This window comes from Alosa pseudoharengus, unplaced genomic scaffold, assembly GCF_046254945.1.
Source record: "Alosa pseudoharengus isolate Yale_2024_CS ecotype anadromous, Long Island Sound unplaced genomic scaffold, YU_APseudo_1.1 YU_APseudo_1.1_scf_7, whole genome shotgun sequence".
In the NCBI taxonomy this organism is placed as follows: domain Eukaryota; kingdom Metazoa; phylum Chordata; class Actinopteri; order Clupeiformes; family Clupeidae; genus Alosa; species Alosa pseudoharengus.
In genome coordinates this window covers 9,723,088-9,745,917 of record NW_027468859.1, presented here as the reverse complement: position 1 = coordinate 9,745,917, position 22,830 = coordinate 9,723,088, and the positions used below count along the sequence as shown (strand labels likewise).

General features: G+C 42.5%; 2 protein-coding genes across 3 annotated transcripts; one reads left to right on the top strand and one right to left on the bottom strand.

The window, feature by feature from the left end:
• Window positions 1–338: 338 nt before the first annotated feature.
• Window positions 339–8,500, bottom strand: enpp5 (ectonucleotide pyrophosphatase/phosphodiesterase 5). 2 transcript variants are annotated; one of them, XM_076272355.1, is made up of 4 exons: window positions 8,236–8,500; window positions 6,256–7,110; window positions 4,891–5,067; window positions 339–2,938 (listed from the first exon to the last, which is right to left on the bottom strand). In XM_076272355.1, the coding sequence occupies exons 2-4, from the start codon at window positions 7,088–7,090 to the stop codon at window positions 2,478–2,480; spliced, it is 1,473 nt and encodes a 490-aa protein (XP_076128470.1). In that variant the 5' UTR covers window positions 7,091–7,110; window positions 8,236–8,500; the 3' UTR covers window positions 339–2,477. The 2 variants fall into 2 exon arrangements, with proteins under 2 accessions (XP_076128470.1, XP_076128469.1); XM_076272354.1 differs by lacking the exon at window positions 8,236–8,500 and adding an exon at window positions 7,241–7,272.
• A 979-nt stretch (window positions 8,501–9,479) lies between these two features.
• On the top strand, window positions 9,480–16,086 carry fam167ab (family with sequence similarity 167 member Ab). Its single transcript, XM_076271853.1, has 3 exons — window positions 9,480–9,676; window positions 12,246–12,973; window positions 14,497–16,086. Exons 2-3 carry the CDS (start codon window positions 12,578–12,580, stop codon window positions 14,758–14,760), a joined length of 660 nt encoding a protein of 219 aa, XP_076127968.1. The 5' UTR covers window positions 9,480–9,676; window positions 12,246–12,577; the 3' UTR covers window positions 14,761–16,086.
• Window positions 16,087–22,830: the final 6,744 nt, after the last annotated feature.

The window sequence follows — 22,830 nt, the reverse complement described above, 5'->3', positions numbered from 1 at the left end:
TAAGTCTCTGATGGGCTGTGTTCTTGTACAGTAGTTTTATGCTCATGCCCACACATTAGTTTGTAGCCATGAAAGGATACGACTCATTTGTCCTTAGTTAACCCTTTATGACTTCCTTCATAACGGGTTGGACCGGCGATACCTTTACACTTTCAATTTGCGTAACTTAATATAATGTAAACTTAATATAATATAAAAACAAATATTCAAATTGTGTAACCTAATATAATATAAACAAATATATTGTTTTTATATATACTATATATTTGAGTTTTGCCTACAATCGTGAGTGGGAGTGAGCTGGGCTGGGAACAGGAAATGATCATATAACAAATGGATGTTGTCACTAGCTTTTAATCAAAACCAACAATTTGAACATGTAACACTTAGGATTTGTTCAAAATCATAAGTTAAAAACAAAACCCTATCCTAGTAGCCACTGAAACGATTGAGGAAATGTCACCATTACTCTGGTAATCCAGTTAATTTTCTTCACTAAACAATAGTTAAGCCACAGAACATAAACAGTTTCTTTTCTCTTAAGGCCCGCATAGACCTGGAAGGCAATGCCTACATTGAAGAACACATGAAATACAATACTTAAAAGTTCTTTACCTGGAGAAGGTAGATCACAGTGTTGTTAACGTCCCATGAATGACCATATTTGCACAAGATGCCATGCTCAAAAGTAACCTTAATGATCTGACATTGAATTGGAGAAAAACTTCTACTTGTGGTGCAATATTTTAGCTGTTAGCAGACATCCTTACCCCCCCCCCTCTCACAAAGTTTGGCATTAGGAAATTCCCTTTTAAAAGCACTAAATAAATTGTGCAAAAATGTTTATCAATAAAGCCACCTATCCTCTAGTATATTACTCTTTTAAATAGGCTATATATTTTTTCTTAATTTCAGCTATCTCTTAATAAAGAGCGTAACATACAAGAAGCTTTTCAACTACCAACCTTAGTAGTTCAACCAAAACGAAAACATACAGACTCATCTCTACTTGCATTTCAAACACAACATAGAAAACTTTTAAAAGTAATTGCACTTAACCTTAATACAATTATGAATTAAGATGGGAGAAAAAGAAGTACACAACACATAAAACTATTAAATCTTGCAGACCTATTAAAAATGCAAACAAAGCAATACATATATATTTAAAAAAAACAACACTGGCAGCTAGACTTAATCTAGCACTGAAAAAGAAAACCTTCTCTTAAAATTCATTGTCAGCTGCATTAGACACTTGTGTGTTGTTAGTCTCGTCCTGCTTTGTGACCTATTATGGAGTCCCCCCCAAGGGACATGGTGAGATTTTTTTTTTTTTAGGTGATAATTTTGGGGTCGGGGGGGCTACATTAATGTTCCCTCGCAATATGTTCAGCATTCCCTTGCAATAAAGATTTGTTTTCCCTGGCATTAGGTTTGCATTCCCTGGCAAAATATTTGACTTTGTGAGGGGACACATAGTTTTGCATTGGTTCTTAAGAGGAAATGCAAAACTATTGCAAGGGAATGCAAAGGCATTGTGGTATTGGAACGCAAAATTAGCTCCAAAAAAATGTCACTTTTAAAAATATATAGCCTATATTTTTTTTTAAATCCCACCATAACCCTTTAGAGGGCTCTATAACCTGTGTTCAGGATTGGTCTGACTATCAATGCAGTGCCTGAGAGCAGTCACTCCCATTCAACAGTGGGAGAACACTTAGCTGCCAAATCCAGTTCGAACCCAACAGCGTTTAGCAACTAAATTCACTAAATCAAGATGGAATTTAAAGAATATTTTGATGGGAATAAATCATGAAGCGGTTTGTCCGCAGCCAAATGGCTAGCCTTCATAGTCATTCATAGCACAGCTTGAGTGGGAAGAATTAGGTGACTGCTACTTTAATGTTTACCACCTCTTTGGTTGCTCGTGTGATTTAGTGACCATGACAAGGACAAACCATCAGTGAAAACTTGTATTACAGGATTACAGTCACAGCAGGATCTCTGAACACCTGAGGACATTGTTCAATGCTTAAAGGTGCACTAAGTAGTTGTTGGTGAAAAAAAGGGTAAAAATATCTCTAGACTTACAATGATAATGTAACACTGAAAGCAGGATTAAGAGTTTTTGATAATATTAGAGTGCATTTTTACACCTGTTTCAGTCTTGTTCAATGGACTTGTTAGCATTTCAGAAACCTCTAAATTGTCAACAAAAAAAATAAAAATCTCAAAGAATCAGGACGCAAAACAGATGCCATAATGATTCTGTAATAACTCAGTATTGTAGGTCTAGAAGCATTTCTATTTTTTTTTTCACGACAAAAAATTACTTACAGCACCTCTAATGTCTAAAGTGTTTCACACAAAAGAGAAGACAGCTTGCTCTGGGGATCTCTACGTGCTGTGTCCCTTGCTCGAAAAAAACATGTTAATATAAATAAGTGTAATAAGTACAAAGTTGCTACAGCCGTGTCTTAGAGCCGCAGTTCCTCGTAGAGCAAGGGTTGCGAAATCTCCCGATTGCCGAGGGGGAGTGTGGGCACCTGTTTCAGTGTCACCTGCTTCACGAAGACAAAGAGGAAGATCACCACCAGGGCAGTGCCCAGAAGGAGGCCCACAACCCAGGCATATGATGGCTCCCTGGGCTTAGACGGAGCCAGGGGCCTGGGCGTTGGAGCAGGAGTGTGAGCAGGAGTGGGAGCAGGAGCAGGAACACGAGCAGGACCCACTGGAGGCACCTCTTTCAGGAGATCCTGGACGTTGGCCAGGGAGCCGTTGTTGGGCATAGGGGGCACGCCCAGGATGTGGCACATTAGGGGGTAAAGGTCGACAGAGTGCATGGTGTCCTTCACATAGTTGCTTCGGAAAGCAGGTCCACGTGCAACGAACACGGGGTGCATGCTCGGCAACGTGTTGTTGTAACCATGGTTTCCCACTGAGCACAAAAAACAAACATGAACATCACATTAAAGGTCTGTGATTCTGGAGAAATGTTGACATTTGAGCCCAACCATTTAAACCCCTCCCACGTGTGCTTCTAAAATAGCATGTTGATGTATACCCATTTACAGGAAAAGTGTAAAAACTTTTGTTTGCTTGTTTTGAGCACACACACACAAAACAGACAACTAGAGGACTGCGAGGTAGCCTGAAGCAGGTGTTATGGTCACTGTTTCCGGCCTTGCACACGTGAGTGTGATGTCAAAATGACGTCAATCCAGCTGGTGCATGCCGAATTTCAGCCTTGCGCCTACAGACAGGTTGTGTACCGCTCAGGCTTAGAATTTCACCATTCTGGGGGCAAGGCCACTTGGCCTTCAGTTGGGCATATTTGGTGGGGGGCACAAAGGCCACATGTCAGTGCACCAAGGCCAAAGTTAAAGGAACCGTATGTAAGAAATGTATTTCACTTAATCATAAATTAGCCCTGATATGTCACTAGACATTCAGAAATCATTTCAAATACTTATATCACTGAATTATTATATAACACTACTTATATAACAGTAGTCCGGCCAGGATATTGTCATTTAAAAAGTGAAGTTGCAGCCCTCAACTGATGTTGATGTGTTTTGTCATGTCATGTCGTGTTTTGGCCTGATGCGCCACCCTCCACCTAACTACTAATAACAAAGTCAGTAGTGTTTCGGCATCCGGGTTGGCAACCTCGAGTCAGGGGGGAGGGGGAGGGAACACACCACCCTACAGTAATTTGAAAGTGATTGCAATACCGGTTTTGGCCACAATCTTATATATGGTTCCTTTAACAATTTCAATCATTTTTATAGCCTACTGTATAGTTAACTATACAGTAGGCTATAACTATACAGTAGGCTATAAAAATGATTGAAATTGTATTTAGCCTATTCAATAGACCTGCATCACTGTATGAGACATTACAAAAACATGAAACATGACATATTACATAGAACTGTAAATCATCTGATCATCTAATATTTACATATATCTAGGCTATATTTAACATTTATTTTATATTTGGCCTGTTATGAAATCATGTAAATTCTTGAATTTCCCCTTGGGGATCAATAAAGTATCTATCTATTTATCTATCTATCTATCTATTGAACAATTTAAGCACAGCTCAGCTTTAAGAAACTCAAATAGCCTAGATGCATGCTTAGCATTTTGTCATCATTAAGGCTACTTTAACAAACTCAAGTATAGCGTTTTGGTGATGTGACACATTGCGTGCGCAGTGACCAATGTGTCGAGTGTAAAACTAGCATGACGTAGCCAGACTCAATTCTATTCAGAATTTGAGTCTGGTACTGCATGATTGGTACGTGATTATGGGGTGTGCTTCAACCGATGCAGAGGGACAAGCCTCTGCCCATTGGATAGACTTAACCAATCAGAGCAACGAAATAGCCTACCGTGAATCCTGTAAGGAGAACAGCCAAAACATCCTTCTTCTTGACAAATGCCTTACTTGTTGTTTTCTATTTGCTTTGTAAAGTTATTATATCTTATTCAACAGACACGATCATGAAATGTAAACGTCTAGCGACAAGCTTTTTGTTGTAAACAAAATCAACTGAAGCGCGCTCAGGTGACATGAATGTCTAAGCACCGTTGCTCATCTGTCCATCATTGTATAAAGCCCGCCCAGACTATTTGATTGGTGCGCCCAGGCAGTTTTCATACGGGAACAGAGACTTCTCAATGGAATAAGTCCAGACCGAATTTCCCAACCTCAAATTTTGTCGGTGGGGTTAAATTCGTGCTGGCTTTCAGGTTAACTGCGAGAAACTATTGCTGAATTTGACAAAAAGTGCCAAAAAGGGAGGCAATTGTTATTCAACTTGATGTGATTAAAGAATATTAATTCTTAGACTGATGATTGAAAAGAAAATATCTTATACTTACACATCATTTTTTTAGTCTTGTTCTGCACAATTGTCCATCCTTCCCTGGCTTCCAGGAGAATAGGCATTATCCTGTCATTGTGTCTGTAATGGTAGTGGTCAGGAATGTCTTCTCTCTTGTATACATACAAGTTTGGATTGGCATTCAGGAGCGAATTGTAGACCTCATCAAAACAACCTGAGAGGGTAAAGTAATACATTAATGTATTTCCACAGACATCATTAGACATATTATCATCCATTACTTCCATGGAATTAAAGGAAATTATGAGAATTAATGGGAATTTATGGGAATTTACAGGGAATTTTGGGTAATTCATACAAACTGTTTTATATACAACATTTTGTTTCGTAATAAGCATATGATTTGTATGTTTGTATTTTCGCTTAGCTTAGCATACAAAGCAAGCTAGCATGCTAGCGGGAATCCCTCTGCCTATGGTTTACTAGCATGCTAAACTAGCAACACTGAACTGCCCAAGATACACCACACCACTCAACAACAAAATCCGATTTTTCCCCATGAATATGACAACCATAGGTTTCTTTTATGTCTAGCAGCCTATGCCGATTGCTGAGTGCATGTGATTGACATATGTGCAGGGTAGAAATTCGACTGAAATTGCATTAAATCAGGTTGTTTTAACCAGTATTAGACTGCAAGATGGGGTTTTGTCCACTACATTTAAGTTCGTGTTATAGACTAACTTGCCATATTAAAAATTCCCAGTTTATTCCCGTTAATTCCTGTTTATTCCTGTTAATTCCCATGGAAAGTTTCCAACTTTGAAAATTCCTGGAATTTTGCAACCCTAGTTAGAACATGTTCACACAGAACTGCCAGACAACAAAGTTGTTAAATTTAGGAAAAATACTATAACAGGCATCAATGCAGTGAATCCTAATGGGTAACTACCAAGGGGGTGTCTATCCATATATTTCTGACGGCCATCTTTGGTCTAAATGTAGGTATAAACGCTTTGTACGTTAAGCAAAATTGGAAATAATTTAAGCCACTCTCAATTCTCTTGAAAATGGAGTTAAAAGTAGATTCAAATAGAAAAAAGGTGAACGTTTTGACAATCAGTGACACTGGAAGAAAAATGTTGCTGCTGCCAGTCTTTCAAAGGCTATCACAGGTTTAAACTTGGAATGCTGAACCCATCTCTGACACCAGTATCTTCAAGAGAATGCAGTGGAAATTGTTCATGTGACGAGTGCAGTGTGAGTCGAGGGACTGTGTAATGCCAGGCTATGCCTCCTCGGCTCAGGAGGTACTTAAAGGCCTCTGGTACTCTGCCACCTCTGAGCACAGTGCTGTGCCATGCCGTGACTGTTGCAGGTTGCCTCGGGCAATGTGACTCACCTTCCTTGGGTATAATGCCAACCACCGGGCTCTTGTCGACCCATGTATACTTGTCGCGACCAACATAGCTGTCCAACTCGATAATCTTCACCGACGACAGCTGGGTCATGCCATGGTCGCTAGTCACGATCAGGTTGACATCGTCGTACAGCCCGGCCCACTTCAGCTGATCACGCAGGAAGCCCAACTTGTCGTCGATGTCTGCGATTACGACGTCCAGGAGCGGGCTTTCGGGTCCCAAGTTGTGTCCACTCTCGTCGGGCTCTTCCCAGTACAGCACGCCGAATTCGATGGGGTCGGGGCCCGCAAACCAGCTGAGCAGCTGGGCCACGCGGCTCTGGAAGGGCACGGAGGCGTTGTACGGCAAGTAGTGTGTCGGGTAGGCGCCGCGGATCTCCACGTCCGAGCCAGGCCACATGGCCGCCCCGCTTCGCCCGCCGGCCCGCTGATTGGTCACCCACAGTGGCACGGCCTCCTCCCACCAGCGCGACTCGTAGGCGCTCTGGCCGTCCATGGAGAAGGAGCGGTTGAGGTGCGGGTCGAACATCTCGTTGGCGACGATGCCGTGGCTCTCAGCGTGAAGGCCCGTCACCAGTGTGTAGTGGTTGGGCAGTGTCTTGGTGATGTAGGAGTTCACCACCCTGTCTACCTGGACGCCCTCCCGCATTATGGCGTCAAAGTGGGGCGTGGGCACGCGGTGGATGTAGTCCCAGCGGAAGCCATCGAACGAGACCAGCAGGAGCTTGCCACGCTCTTCTTGCCTGGAGATAGGGGGCAGGCTCAGGACTAGAAGGCAGCCAAGCGCGCTCCAACTTCTTAACAGGAGGGTCAACATGATGCTCGACTGTGGGGCACCTTCAACACAGAGACAGGGAAGCAAACAAAGATAGTCAACATCTTATGGAAGAATTTTACAAAGAATATTAAAAATGGAAATCCTCTATTGACACAGAGTAAAGGTACTGTGCCACAATGTAAAAAATACCTGACAGTTTTGTGTTGCACAACAAATTTGACATAATGCTCACTGCATCTTTAAATAAATGGTGCAGAAAAACAAATATTATTTTAGGTTTGCCCATCTGATTTAACATTTGCAGATAATTTTGGTGTCAGAAACTTTGCAATAACTAGTGCCAGCTACACACAGCTTACAAGTATGGCATTTAAAGCCATTCAGGAAAAGACCGTGAAGTAGGTCACAGCCTTCTCAGTTTTGCCTTTTCCGAACATACAGAAGCAGGCTACCTACTTCTCTAATATTGCACTGTCAGAATCGCATAAGCTAGTATGTACTAACCGTGTAATTGACCTTATAGAAGGTTAATAAATCCTGTAAATTATTTAATGTGCAGTTTAAATAGCATGTACACCAGAAACACGCCAAAACGGCTCGTTAAACTATATTAATATCTGAGGATTTCCTTATTCAAAATCTCTATACAAAGCGGCAGCTTTGTATTCCTTTCATTAGCCTACTATGACAGAACGCTTGCAAAGGACTGGTGTTCACGCTGACACAATGTTGCCAATTACGCGAGCAAACTGTATCCTTTCTTGCTATTGAATTTTGTTGCAACAAAGCAGCGATGATTATGTAATTAAAATTGGTTCCATGAAAAGATGACATCATTGCCTATTTGCGAGGCTCCCATTTTTGATCTAGCCTACAATTAGAGCGCAAAGCCTCGTAGGTTTAATCCATGGCCAATCCACATAGCCAACACAAACTACACAGGAAAATACGAGTATATAGAAAATATCGTTTGCAAAATATTTTGGACCAGCCGCCTTAATTGACCCCTCGGGCAATAAGCAGCGATATGAAAACCCTACCATCGTAGTTGTTGCAGATAGGCTACTCAATTTCTCTTTCAGACTGACAACACAGACTTCCCTGTCATGCCCCTTTTACGAATATCCGCATAATGCAAAAACATTCTCAAAATTCTCAAAATTAGGACAGATTAACACCCTTACCTTACAGAAGCTCGTCTGGGGAAAATAAACACCAACTGTCAGAGGCAGTAGCAGCAGTAGCCTATAAGTCCCTCCCTCGAAACGCTATCTCAGTAGAAGATCGGGCAACTTTTTATACTGAAAACGTTGTTATTCACATATCTGCGAAAGGGTAAAGAAAGCACCCACAAAACAACTTGAGAGCAAAATGCAGTAGATAGCTGCTGACAAAAGCGTAGGCGATGAAGTTATGGCTTACGGGCTAGTGGGCTACAGATAATGCGCCAGTGGTGCACTTGACTCGATGACGTAATACTCAAGGCTATTTTATTGATAGCCTATCTTGCAGTAAAGCAAACTATATAGGCTATATAAACCTGTTGCCTATCTAATTCAAACACAGTAAGGCAAGACCGAAACCTGAATATCATTCAATATTCATGCATTGAATTAGTCTGATTGATAAAGGCATGGACCTATAATTAAGCTATGTGTACAACCATTAGGCCTATGCATTACAATATGCCCCGACCAGTATACATCACAAAACCCGATGCAGGCCTACTCTGCGTTGAGTTGGGAAATGTAGTGACTTATTGATATATCATCCTGAAAACATCAGTGAACGACATTTATAAAATGAAGTGTTAAATTATTTCCACAAAACGCTGTTCATGAACGCATGAGAAGGCTTTTTTTTCCACCAGAAGAGGGCAGGCGAGTATCATTAGTAGGCTATACTCAATATGGATGAGGTGTAATGGACTACGCACTGCAAAATGTTGGCTATAGAATCCAACTCACTATGCCTACCGTGAAAAGCGAAAGGTAAAATAGGTGCAGCATAGGACATAATTACATTGGGTTATACCGCGTAGGTATAGCCTACATGATATAGTCTAGGCTACTTGAATAGAGGAGCCAGAGTAAAGCAGACCTGTCATTAGGCTATAAATATGTGCAGGCAAAAAAAGTAGTTTGCTCCAGAAGATAATAGTCCCCCATAGTCTGCTATTTCATATTGATATTTTTGAAGGCGTGGAAGCAAGCTAAAGCTACACATTTCTGCGTATGACATTTGATGAGGTATTGACTAAATTCCTGAAAAAAAAACCCATAATGCTCAGACGTTAAATACTTTCTACGGGAGAGATAGCGCACATACATGACTCTGAGTGCGCCGTAAGTGCTGCAGCACATACAGGACACCTACCCGCGCGCATGGCAAGGACGCGTGCAGTTTTCACGAGGATTCGTAAACTGTCTCCAGGCAACCAAAACCTGACGAAACTCATGTCGCCCCTCCTCTAATGATGATAGGGCCATACAGAGTCTACGTGATGTCTACAGACCTGTGATGAAGTAAAATATATTATTGAAATGCGTCGCTCTAGTCACATCAACTTTTGGGAGAGCAAAGTACCCTTTTGTTGACTGTGTGTGCGCATCAAGATTGTACCAGGTGAGGGATTTTTCAGTTCTAAGGGGTTTGCTTGTTTAGCCTACTGCAGATAAACTTCTGGTAACACGAGAAGGCTATTCTTTCATCTGTTGTCTTTTCACGTTTCTTGTTTTTAGGGATATATGTTTACATATCCTTAGCATTAAAGCGTGCTAGTGTAGGCTATCTTTGGGAATTCTTTACAACCACATTTAAGGCTGCCGAAAACTAGGCTACAAGGTTATTCCTTAAGGACAGAGCCGCTGCGGGACCCTGCAAAGCTACTTATTCTTATTTATCGATTTCACCCAATTGTGACGGCGGAGCTTGTGTAAGCAGTTTCTCTGATGGTCCCTGTTGGTGAAGCCGGTTGTTATGTATTAAACAAACGTTTACTTCAAAAAGTGGATATCCTCAAAATATGTTTTACATTATGCACAGGCCTACTACAGAGAATAAGGCTACTATAACAACAAAAAGCTGGATATTAGTTTTATGCAGTTCTTTTCCATAGTGGGGCTTTCTTAACGTTGTGCATGGGTGAATGGAAAAAGAAACAAGGTGCCAGTAAAAATCTAATGTTGCAAGACCAGGGGATAAAGTAATAATGGTGTGGTACCCCTACAGTTGGCTCATTTGGGGGGTGGGGTGGGGGGTTATTTCCTAAGAACAGGCTTTTACTCTTGAAAGTACAGATGGCAGTCAAGGCACTCTGCAGATGACAAGCAGCATCCTTAGATTCTGTTAATAACAATACACTTTTTAATCATAGGCCTTATTAAGCATCAAGCATGCTTACATCAAGAAAACAACACAGACAGTCCCATTTGGCTGCTTCCCTGATTTTTCCTTTGAACATAATTCATATTAATCGTGCCAGCATAAGTTGGCTCTGTCGGTGGAGACAAGGATGAGAGAGAGAGAGAGAGAGAGATCAGTTGCCAGCTCACATTTTGATGTTTCTGCTGTACCCACAGCCTGTACTTAATAAGTGCAGCCTACCCTGGGCATGGGGCAGACGTTGGCAGGCAACGTAGTCGTTAAGGTTGTAACCGCTGAATGTCTGGACATGGAATCAGAGGAGCAGGCCAGTGGTATCGCTTTTCCTGCCCAATTGTAAATCCATGTGTGTGCCGATGTGAGATTCTGGTCTTTAGATACTGTTACACATACAGTCGGGTCCTGGCCTTTCTTAATTGTGTCCTGTTGTGTTTGGCTGTGGCATAGAAGCCGTTTTATGCACTTTGCCGTGTTTGTTAGAAACAGTATATTCCTCATGACCTTGTAAAACCCCTCTGAATCACTGGCCATACTGACTTATACGTTGATTTATCTTTTATGTTACATTTGGAGCCACAGTCCTTTATTCATTGTAGAAGTTCTCTGAAAGTAGTAGCCCGACCATCAGCTCAAAGTGTGACCGTATGGATCATTAACCGGATTAACTGCCCAGCCTTGATGTGCAGCATTAGGTGGAACATTTCACAGTGCAGTATAGGGTTTCATTTTAGAAGCAGTCTGTGTCCTCTTGTAACTATGTAACCAAAATCTCATTTTCAGTGTCTGGTTGCTCTACCTCTCCTTTTTTTCCCCCTGAGTGGTACAGCGGTGTTTTTACCCAAGGAGAGTAATAGTCGAGAGTTTCTTTAAAAATTGATAAGCTCACTGATCTAAGGCATTGGCTTCAGTGCATTAGTGCTTAGCTCTTTCCATCAGTCACTTTATTGATTAAGGTATCAAAATCACTAGGATTGGTTGCTCAGGATTTTCCCACAGCTCTGCAGACTTATCACAGGAAGTCTCCATTTATTTATTACTGCTTGCTTTATGTGTGTAGGTATGGATGGGCTGCCTGTTTTTAAAAGCCCACCATCTGTTGTGATTGCTTTCCAATCAGAGCATATGCTCACTGGGTGGATGTGGGTAATGTTTCACCCCGGGACGTGAAACACCACCACAAGTCTCAACGGGATTGGCTGAGGGAGCGGACTTGGTTCCTAGTCATGGTGATGGCACCTCTCTTAAAGTTAGAACATGTGCCAGGCCATGGGAGTTTTCTGTGCCTTTGATGGCTGCTCAACTTAGAGAGCAATGGAACAGGAAACATTTAATTGCTGGCGCTTTCATCACCTGACCCGAGAAGATGACACATAACTTAGGTGAAGAAGACAGAAGCCTAGTTAAGAGGTGTAGACATGAAATGCGAAATGACCGAAAAAGGACCTGTTACTGACTAAATGCGGAATCAAATAGAGGATACTGATATGTAGTTTGATAAGGAGATAATCGGAGTTTATTTGCTTGTGGATTTGTCAAATTTTCCATTCCCTCCAGAGCCAGCACTGTCCCCATAAGATTCAGTCATGACAGACAAAAAGAAAGTGCCGAGTCATTTGCTGTGTTCTGTTGCCATGGCAACTACCACATAGGGATCCGGTCCATGATATGATAGGGTAGGATGGGGGAAACATTTCATTTAAGCAGTCAGCGTTCAAAGATTTCCCCTCGCCTATGTGCTTATTAGCCTCTCTCCTGAGGAGAATACAGCTCATTAACCTAGCTCTTTCTGTTTTTATGTCTTCCTCTTCAGGTTCAACTCAGGTTGACCTATTCACAAACGGACATACTTTGATTTTGTAAAAAGGCACACGCGCTCCATTCCGTGATCAAGAGGAGGAACAAAACATGACCTGACCTCACCTTGAAGGAACAAAACGTAACTGTGACCTCACCTTGTTTTCAACGGCCTGATTGTAATGGCCATAAAGGGATGGCAGCAGGCTGTGAATACCTGCTCTTGCATGTAGCCTAGACATCAGCCTGGTGGCAAGATGAGACTCGCCTGACTGGAGTTCCCCAATCTTCGACTGCACACTCCTGTTTTACTATTCTGCCTCTTCTTCTCTCTCCTCTGACCAAACTATGGACCCGGAGACACCTCCGTTGCCGATGATCCAAGTGGAGGACGTGGACGGGCCGGATTGTCTGGACGACTTGGACCCCTCCTCCTCGGACGACCACCTGCGGACACTGAAGGCCCTGACTCAGAAGCTGAGGCTGGAGACGCGTCGGGCATCTTATCAGGAGTGGAGGGACCAAGTGGAGGCCCAGAGCGCCAACAGAGGGCTCACAGGGGTCACGGACGCGGGGGCAAAGACACGCCCGGGGCAGAGCGGCAGCAGCCGCAGCAGGGTTTCTACAGAGGACGGCCAGGGGGGAAGTGGTGCTCTGGGGGAGGACGACACCATTCCGGCCTCAGGGAACCTGAAGGGGTTTGGGAATATTGACGAGGCACTCGATTGGTTGCGGAAGGAACTGGTAAGAGAATCCCGAATCACCTGATGGCATGACATACTGCTTCTGTTCCTACTTCCTCTCTCCCTCCCTTCCTGTCTGTCAACATGAGCTGGCTGCATGATGATGATGCCCGCATATTGTTTGTTTGTTAAAAATAGGCAGTGCAGTTCCATAAATTAGGGGTATGAATCTGCTTTAAAGGACAACTGGACTATTTTTTTTAAAGGCCAAGGAGCTTAAAAGGCCAGAATGTGTCAGTCGGGTGAAAATACTAACCTGAATGTGTCTAGCCTTTCAGTATATCGTCCAAGTGTTCATTACATCGTTTTACTTTGTTTTACTTTGATGGTAACATCAGAACTCGTTTGCTGTCTTTTTTCTTATAAAGCATGAATCTCGTTCTCTTTCTTAGGACATACATGGCGCCTCATGTCAGTAAATAAGTACAAAAACAGATACTTTATTAAGTAAATAGTGAAATTACTTCCTGGAAACTAAATGAGATTTGTTAAAGAGACTTGATGTCTGACCTCCCCTCCCCGCCTGTGCAGAATTTCACCACCTCCCAGAAGGACCCGGGAGCTGATCTGCCACCAGTTAGCTAATTACTAATTAACAACGGCGCCAATGTCCGCACTTCCAGTCCCACATTACGGTGCTGCGCAGGCATTCAAGTTAAAGTGGGTGGAAGCGATCGCAGGGGCAAAACGCAAGTGATGACCAGGTCCTGCCTTCTCACCCCCCCCCCCCCACCCCCGACCACCACCACCAAACTCCCTCTAATCACCCCCACCCCACTGATTTTCCAAGAGGGTTTGTCTATTTTTTTTTTTGTTTGGTTTAATTGTGTGAAAAGTGGCACATACGCATGCATGGGCTGTTAAGGCCACGGCACGCAAAGAGGCGCCTCTTGCCTGGGAGAGGATAAGGGATCCCCAGTGACCCCCACCCCCCTCCCTGAGGCCTTCCCAGTGTGTGTCCACAAACATTTGTACAAAGAAATGAATACATGGGAAGAATGAGGGCTTGGTGTTAGCAGTGAAAGGAAAGGATCGTGTTGCCTTTGTGTCCTCTTCTGTCCAGGAGTGGGGTGTGTGTGTGTGTGTGTGTGTGTGTGTGTGTGTGTGTGTGTGTGTGTCTGTTGGGCTGTGTTTCTCTTGTTAAAAATTAACTAGGATTTTTCCATAAGAATACAAGTATCCTGGATACCTTCTACATTTTTTAAAGGTAGAAACATTTCTCTCAACAGACAGCTGCGAGTCAATGGAAGGTCTGAAAAGCATTTGTGTGTGAAGAGTCTTAGGTCTGTCATCATGACAGCAGACCTCCCAGAAGTTGCAGTTGTGGAAAAATATCAATTCAATTATTTTAGTATGACTGAATTTAGCCATTTGGAAATTGTTTCATTTCTTTCATCCATTCGGTACTGGAACTTGACATGGCCAAACTATTTTATATATATGTTTTGCTGTCATTGTATTGGACAGCTGTCCAGCCTTCCTGCTCTGATTGGTTCCTTCCTCTCTCGCTCCCTCCCCCTCCAGAAAGACATGCGTCTGCAGGACCAGCAGCTGGCGCGGCAGCTCATGCGTCTCCGCGGCGACATCAACAAGCTGAAGATCGAGCAGACGTGCCACCTGCACCGCCGCATGCTCAACGACGCCACCTACGGGCTGGAGGAACGAGACGAGCTGTCCGACCTGCTGTGCGACGGCCCCGTCACGCCAGGCTTCGGCCTCTCCGCGCCCCTGCGCCTCATCGGCGTCACCAAGATGAACATCAACTCGCGCCGCTTCTCGCTCTGCTAGCAGCAGGCTAAAACAGGGGGTCTCTGGCCTACTCCAGAGGGCTCCTCAACACGACAACAACAACAACCATATAGCATTCATAAAGTGCTTTATCAAGGCGGCCAAAATGCTTTACAGTGAAGGTCGAACCTCTCAAAACACCACCATTGTGTAGCACCCATCTCAACACAACACTCACAATCTTCCATCACTGACAATTCCTCCATCTATACCGGGTCTTATCACACCTCGTTTGAAGACTGTATAGTCTACAATCTTCTGTCTATACCTGGCACAAGCACATTTGGTTTGAAGACTGTTCGCATTCTTCAAGTGTTTGAAGACTGTGACACAAAAACTGTCCTCAGTTGGGTCAACTGGCATGTCTTGCCATCCTTCCCTTCTCTGTTTTCCTTATTATTCTCATCAGTGGCAATCCAGGTGAGCTAAACACATGATTTAGCTCATGGACCATTTTTATTGCACTGCTTTCAACCAAGGGTGCTTGTAGAAAGCGTAGCTGGAGTTGGGCTGGTTGGATTGAAAACGCCTGGAAAAGAAAGGTGAATTGGACAGAGACATGACAGCATTCACATACAGAAAAGCCTTAGATCTCCTCCTTATTTGCATGCAAGACAAGAGTTGAGTCTGAGTTGCATGTGCGTCTTCAAATTCTCCTGCTTCAGATCTGCAGGCTAGAAGTCCACTTTGTTGTAGGTCATTTAGACCCTCGTCTGGGTGTCCTATTTCTCCCCACTCTCAAGTAGAAACAGCTGACCGTAGGAAACAGATCAGGCCCTGATCAGCGAGCGATCCACTGGATCACCGTGATCAGGGATCCAATGGATCAAACGGACGCTGAAATGGACTGAGCCGAGCACTGTGTCCCCTGCCATCTTTGCTGAGTGTCATACTGGCCCTCTCACACACAGTAGCTAGGCACCCTCCCACTTCCCGCTCTTTCTTTCTTTCTCTCTCTCTCTCTCTCTCTCTCGCTTTCTCTGTCTAGATAGTACAAACTTGTGGCTAGGGGATCTTCATGGATGATTGCTTCATTAGCAGTGGCCCCTTGTGTAAAGCCCAGTTTGTGTAGCTTGTTTGCCTCTCATTGGTCTGCCTTTGACTTTCTGCTGACTAAAGCCTTAATGGTACATAGAGAGAACCTCTCCAATGGAGGCACACTTTTTAAATGCACATTCCAAAAGGATGAAATGCACATGTGTTGTTTTGTTTTGTTTGTCTACAATTACTTTCATTAATATAAAGTAACTTTATTTTTGTTTATTTTTACGCTGTATCCTCTGCTATTCTGTACAACAATAATAATAATAAAAACTTCTTAAGAAATGTCCTGTCAATTACATTTGCAATTTAGCAACTAAGCCAGGTTTTCCTCCCAAGAAAAAGTCGGCAGTGTGGTGCCATGTACAAAGACTTACCAACAAGACAAAACTATTTACATAGTCCTCTGCTGTATCTGATGATACAGTATTCATAATCGGTGAACTCTGAATCATTCAGTGCATGTTGTACAGCAATTGCTTACAGTTTGGAGGTGAAGTGTCCTTAAGTGGCACTCTGCAGACAGTAGCTAATAATTAGATAGATTTTTTCACCACTGCCAGACTTGGACAGACCAGACATGGTAGAAAAAGTCTACCATGACATGCATGAAGGCATGAAGAATACTGTTATACTCTAAGCATAGTAATTTACTGTGATACAATATTAATTCCCAGTCAACCCATAATAATGCAATAAGTCTTTTGCAACAGGTGCTTGCAGCTTGGAGGTGAAGTACCATCAACAGCTGTCTGCAGAGTGGATGAATTAAATGCATTTTTCACTAGTGCTAAGACTGAAGAGGGGGCGGACCCTCAGGCTGTCTTCTGAACTTATGCACCCGTGTTTTCAACATGTGCCACAAACACATACAACTGCCACAATAAATGCCACCAACAAGACAAGAGTGTTTGTACAGGCATCCACTGATTGACATACTCAGACTTCCAGTTTGCACCAAAACATTTTTGCTTAATTCCAGAACAATGTGAAAACCGGATTTCCTGCTCGGCTACACAAACACCATCTTGTAAAGCATGATCTTTAGTATGTCCTACAACACAACGGATAACATTGCAGAGACAAATCCAGGGTAACGTAGCCTTTCTTTTGTATTCAGCTAAGAAGCATAAGGTATGGCTATGTCCAGGAGAATAGCTGGAAGGGTGTGCTGTATCTTAGTATCAATAGTTCTTAGCAGCTTAGAGTAAGGTAATATTTCACACCCATGCAATGGCACACCTTGACATGAAACGCTTGGGAATCAGATCAGCACACCCATTTCCTCTGCAAGTCATGTGATCCGTCATCTTGGTTACAACAATTTGTCAGAGTGTAACATTTCCTTTTCCCCCTTCTTTCAAAGTGTGGGTCGGATATTCTCAAAATAATTAGAACTGTGTTTTTTTTTGCATCATTCACAATTGCCTTTAGAAGCTCATTTTTCTTTTGTGAGCAAAGCAGGAAAGACTGTTGCATTTTTTTCCTTTTTTCCCTTCTTCCTTGAGGAAGAGGACAGGGCAGGTAAGAGAATGAATGGCTTTGCTGAGGTCTGCATTTTCATGCTTGAGTTACAGCTTGCTGCAGTTATTAGCACCTAAAATGGCGCTGTGCAGGTGTTGTTATCACACCATGTCTTGTGCAGAAGAAGAGCTTCAGGATCTCCACAGTGTCCCACATTTTCTTTTCTGCACATGAATATAAATGTGTTTTTTATGGAAATAGGATAGCTACACTCTTAAAATGAATGTGTTGAAAACAACACAACTTGCGTTGTTTTAACACATCTCTGTGTCCAGATAGGGACAACACAAGTTTTTGTTGTTTCCTTTTTTAATTTGTTACACAACTTGCATTGTTTTTGTTTTTTAACATATCTCTGTGTCCAGATAGGGAAAGCACATTCATTTTAAGAGTGTAAACATGTTGACCACAGTGCCAAGAATGCCAAATAGAAAACCCTTTGTGCCAAACACCAATTATGATGTGAGAAAACAATACAGGTAAGTGCACTGCTAAAGGATCATGAATAAGCATGCATTTAAAACAGTGCTAGGGAGGAAGAAGCCTGGGCTCACTTTGAAAGGAAGAAATGTTAGTTTTGCAAGTGAGGATATATTTTTTAGAGTGAAGCTAAGATGAAGCCATCATTGAAAACCTGCATAGTGTGTAAGCATACTTCATAATAAGTATGGACAGTGCTATGGACTCTTTGCATTTCATGCTTAACAGAGGAGCCTCCATATGTCTCATTTAATGAGAAACTGAGATCTGAATGTGAATGTTCCAGTCAACTCTGTTCAGACGAATTGAGGTCAGCCAGGAGGCCAATGTCAGCTGTTTAGATGGCCCGTAACAGTGAATCATTACAGTCATTTAGACAATTTGTGCAAGGACATCCACGGCAATCGAATGTCATTTCGTTTTTTATGATTGTGCAGACTGTGTTGGGAATGAATGAATGGGACCACTGGCTAGCTTCCCAAAAATGTCTCTGAAGATGCAGTTTTGCAACGAGAGCTCTGACTGTAAGAGACAAAGTAATGGGACACTATAGAAAACAAGGGAAATGTATAATGCTTTATTTAAGTCTGTCAAATCAGACATACTGTAAGTTATATTGCTATTCGCTAGACCCTTTTCCTTCATACTACACTCTTAAAAACAAACAAAGAAACCTTAAGGGTTCACTAAAGGTCCTAGCCTAGAAATCTAGACGCACACTAGCGGCAGCTAATGTAATTTGCAGCCAGGGTACCTACATCTTGATGTGGGTCTGGCTCGTCAGGCTATAACAGTCCTGCATCACTAAGATTTTTTGCTAGCTTTAATTGATATTACAGTGAGAATGTAACATGTTCTCCAAGGATTAAGCAACATAGGAATCATGGACATCTTGCACACCTGGCACAATCAATTCTGAATGATGTACACAAGTTTTATAAGTATAAGTATAAGTATAAGTATATAAGTATATAAATATATATACTCTTTTGATCCCATGAGGGAATTTTGGTCTTTATTTTGGCATTTATCCCAATCCGTGAATTAGTGAAACACACTCAGCACACAGTGAACACTGTAGGAACTTAAAATTGTCTAGGGATTGTTTCAGAAATGAAGTCTCAGTCAGCCAGGAGTCAAGTCAGAAATCTCAGAGAGCTTTATTCACGAATCCGGAGACCTACGTCGTGTTGCTAACAGACGCAGTCTGATGTTACAAACAGGAAAACACTTTTTATACTTTACTGACAGTTCAGACAAGGCATGACATCTCCATTAATGGTATGCAAACTTGTTTACGACATAGTTACCCAAAGAGTCAACCATATCTATAAGGCTGTATCCCATAACGACCAAGGGCCATGGAATTCAGTCAAGATTGACCCCAAGACAGTAAATAAGGTCTTAGGGCACCAGCCGTCGAGAAGAGGCCTACCCAACCTCCTTCGAGGACACACACACACTCAGTAATGGTACACACATACACAGCATTGACACACGCACATACATCCAGACATCATGGCATACGCACACACATTCAGCAAGGCTACAACCATGCGCTCACCATGAAGGCACATACACACACAGCAGGACTGCACACTCACACAACCTGCATGGCTGCGCAAACACCTTGAACATGGAATTCCACAGTTGTTACCTCATAAATCTCTCCTTCACTTTCTGCTTACAGCAGCGACTCTTTCTTCAGCTTTGCACAGACCATACCAAAAGAGTAAATGGTTGAATATAGCCTGCACTTAAATGGAAACACCTTTAAGGCCAAAATTTCTCACTACATCACACAGTGAGGTGAAGCACACACTAATCCCGGCGCAGTGAGCTGCCTGCTACAACAGTGGCGCTCGGGGAGCAGTGAGGGGTAAGGTGCCTTACTCAAGGGCACTTCAGCTGTTCCTACTGGTCAGGGTTCGAACCGGCAACCCTCCAGTTACAAGTCCGAAGCGCTAACCAGTAGGCCACGGCTGCCCCCAAATTTTTTTTATGCAACATATACTGCCATCCACACATATCCTTTTCAGGGAAGACCTTGAATATTTCAGGAAAACAATGCCAAAATGAATTCTGCAACAGTATTTCTCCATAGAGGAAGAGTTTAAGTGCTAAAATTGTCTGTCTGCAGTCCAGACCTGTCAAATTGGGTGCATGATTGAAAAACATGATTAAGAAGACCCCAGACTGTTGAGCATGGATGCTGAAATCCTATATCGGGCAAGAATGGGACATTTCATTCTCAAAACTAACAACTGATCTCAGTTCCTAAACATTTATAGAAAGTTGCTAAATGAAGAAGTGAAGCAGTACAATGGTAAACATGGCCCTGTCCGTTTTTCTGAAAATGTGTTGCTGGCATCAAATTCAAAATGAACATACATTTGCATGAAATAGTAAAATTGTCAACATTTGATATGTTGTGTGTGTCCTTTTTGCAGCTAAATATGGGTTTATGAGATTTGCAAATTACCACATTTTACGCAACATCCCAACTTTTTCTAATTTGGGATTATGTTACAAAATTATGTGAAAGAATGTACCGTCTGTGTTTGCCACATCCTCAAGTCAAGCAGGTTTAGAAGAAACTAGTATGCCATTAGTCATTACTGATACTGATCACGTGTAGGCATGCATGTCGTGGTAACCCTATCCTATGTCTGCACAAGGTAGGCTATAAAACCCAGTTGAACAAGACTTTAAACTGTTAACTTTAGTAATAACACATAAGTGAGGAATTCATGCCTAACTGGTTGAGAAGGAAATGTCAACTGAATATCTTTGTTCTGCCTCAGAGCTCATATTTTGGCAAGCAATGCTGACTGCAAAAAAAACAGAATATGCTGCCTTCAAGAGACGGCAGACATTCTAGAACTGTGCTCAGAAGGTACAGTATGACAGGCAGGTGGAGACTAAGGAATAGCAGTGTGTTTAAGGTATGCCAGCCCAGGACGATTGAACTACATTCCACAATTCCTCTGAATTTCTGGGTTTTGCCTCAGAAACAGCATGTTTGATGTCACCCCACAAGTTTTCTATGGGATTGAGGTCTTTGGATCAGGCTGGCCACTCCATGATGTCAATCTTGTTGTTCTGGAACCAAAACGTTGCTCGTTTACTGGTGTGTTTTGGATCATTGTTTTGTTGAAACACCCATTTCAAAGGCATTTCCTCTTCAGCATAAGGCAACATGACCTCTTCAAGTATTTTGATATATTGAAACTGATTCATGATTCCTGGTGTGGGATAAATTAGCCCAACACCACAGTATGAGAAACATCCCCATAACATGATTTTTGCACCACCATGCTTTACTGTCTTCACAATGTACTGTGGCATGAATTCAGTGCATAGGGGTCGCTGGACAAATTGTCTGCGGCCCTATAGACCCAACATTTTGTTCTCATCAGTCTACAAAATGTTGCGCCATTTCTCCTTGGGCCAGTCAATGTGTCCTTTGGCAAATTTCAACCTATTCAGTTATTTTTCAGCAGTGGGACTTTGCCGGGGCTTCTAGCTGATAGCTTTGCTTCACATAGCCGTCTTCTCATCATAACAGTACTCACAGGTAACTGTACTGTAAGTCTTTTTTGATTTTCCTGGAGCTGATCATTGGTTGAGCCTTTGCCATTTTGGCTGTTCTGCGATCCATTCGAATGGTAGTTGACTTTTTTCTCACATCATTCAGGCTTTACATGCAATTTCAAGGCATTTGAAATCATTTTGGCTGAGCAGCCTATCATTGTCTGCACTTCTTTATACATTTCCCCCTCTCCAATCAACTCATCTCAGATCAACAGATAAAACAAAAAGTATGGTGATGAAGGCCCCAAACACTCCTGGGCAGCTCTGGCTGAGCTGTAATGAAGGGTTCCGATCACTAAAAACGGAGCTGGTTGGTCTCGAGAGTGCACAGACAGTGGGCAAAAAACACCTTGGGGTCTCAATAGTCGCATTACCGGTTATCAACTATTTATATATCCTGTACATATTGTCACTTTATCTATTATTTGCACGACTAGTTAGATGTAAAACTGCATTTCATTGTACTGGTATTGCACTGGTGCAGTGACAATAAAGTTGGATCTAATTGACAGACAATAGAAATAGTATTCTTAAAAGTTGACTGGCGAGGATGGTCCACTGTGCTGAATAGCACATGTGATTTGAGCAAAATTATTTTCCAGTGTCCTTAATCAAGCAAGAGAGAACATGTCCATGTGTGTCTCAATCTGCTGTCTGGCTCAGGTTGTGGAAATACTTAAGAGACAAATATCACTTCAGGCCAGAAACCCAATGAAAGGAACTCTAAGGGAAAAAAGCAGCTTTTTATTTTAATGAAAAAAGTTAATAGTGCCTGCTAATCTCAGTAAACAAGGAGTATGGTAGAGTTTATGAGGAAAAAAGGTCATTTTTTACTGGGATTGTAAATAGTGTCTACAGCACCACCTAAAGGGCATTAAAGGAGCTTTCTGAGAGATCAAAGAAAAGAGCTAACACACTGCGACAGTAATAACCTAGTCCAGCCACACACTCGTCTCTTAACCTGAGCACACATTACTGAAGGATAATCCACTTTATAGCTGGACAAATATTATGAGACAGTTGAGAAGAGAGGGGGATCAGTGATGTTAAACTCAGTAAAGGCACAGGTTGTAGTTCTTGTGGAAATCAAATTGATATTTGAGCTCAGCAGCCAATCAAATTTAGCTTGGGTTTTCCCATGCTGCCTTACGCGCGCAATTTTATTCACGCTGCTAGGCAGCCTGGATTCTATGGACTTCGTTTTCACCTCAACGAAGAAACCAATCACAGAACAGAGGGAGGGCAGCAAGACGATGACACACCGAAGCCGTTATGAGCTACTTACAGACACATTCGTAGCGCCCAATAAACGTCTCTGGGCATTCGTAAACCACGTTTCAAATACGAGAAAAATGTCTAGTTCCCAGACTGGTTTGGCGATAGCCAGGCTAAATCAAATCACCCCCCGTCACGTGTTGATTGGCTGGATTT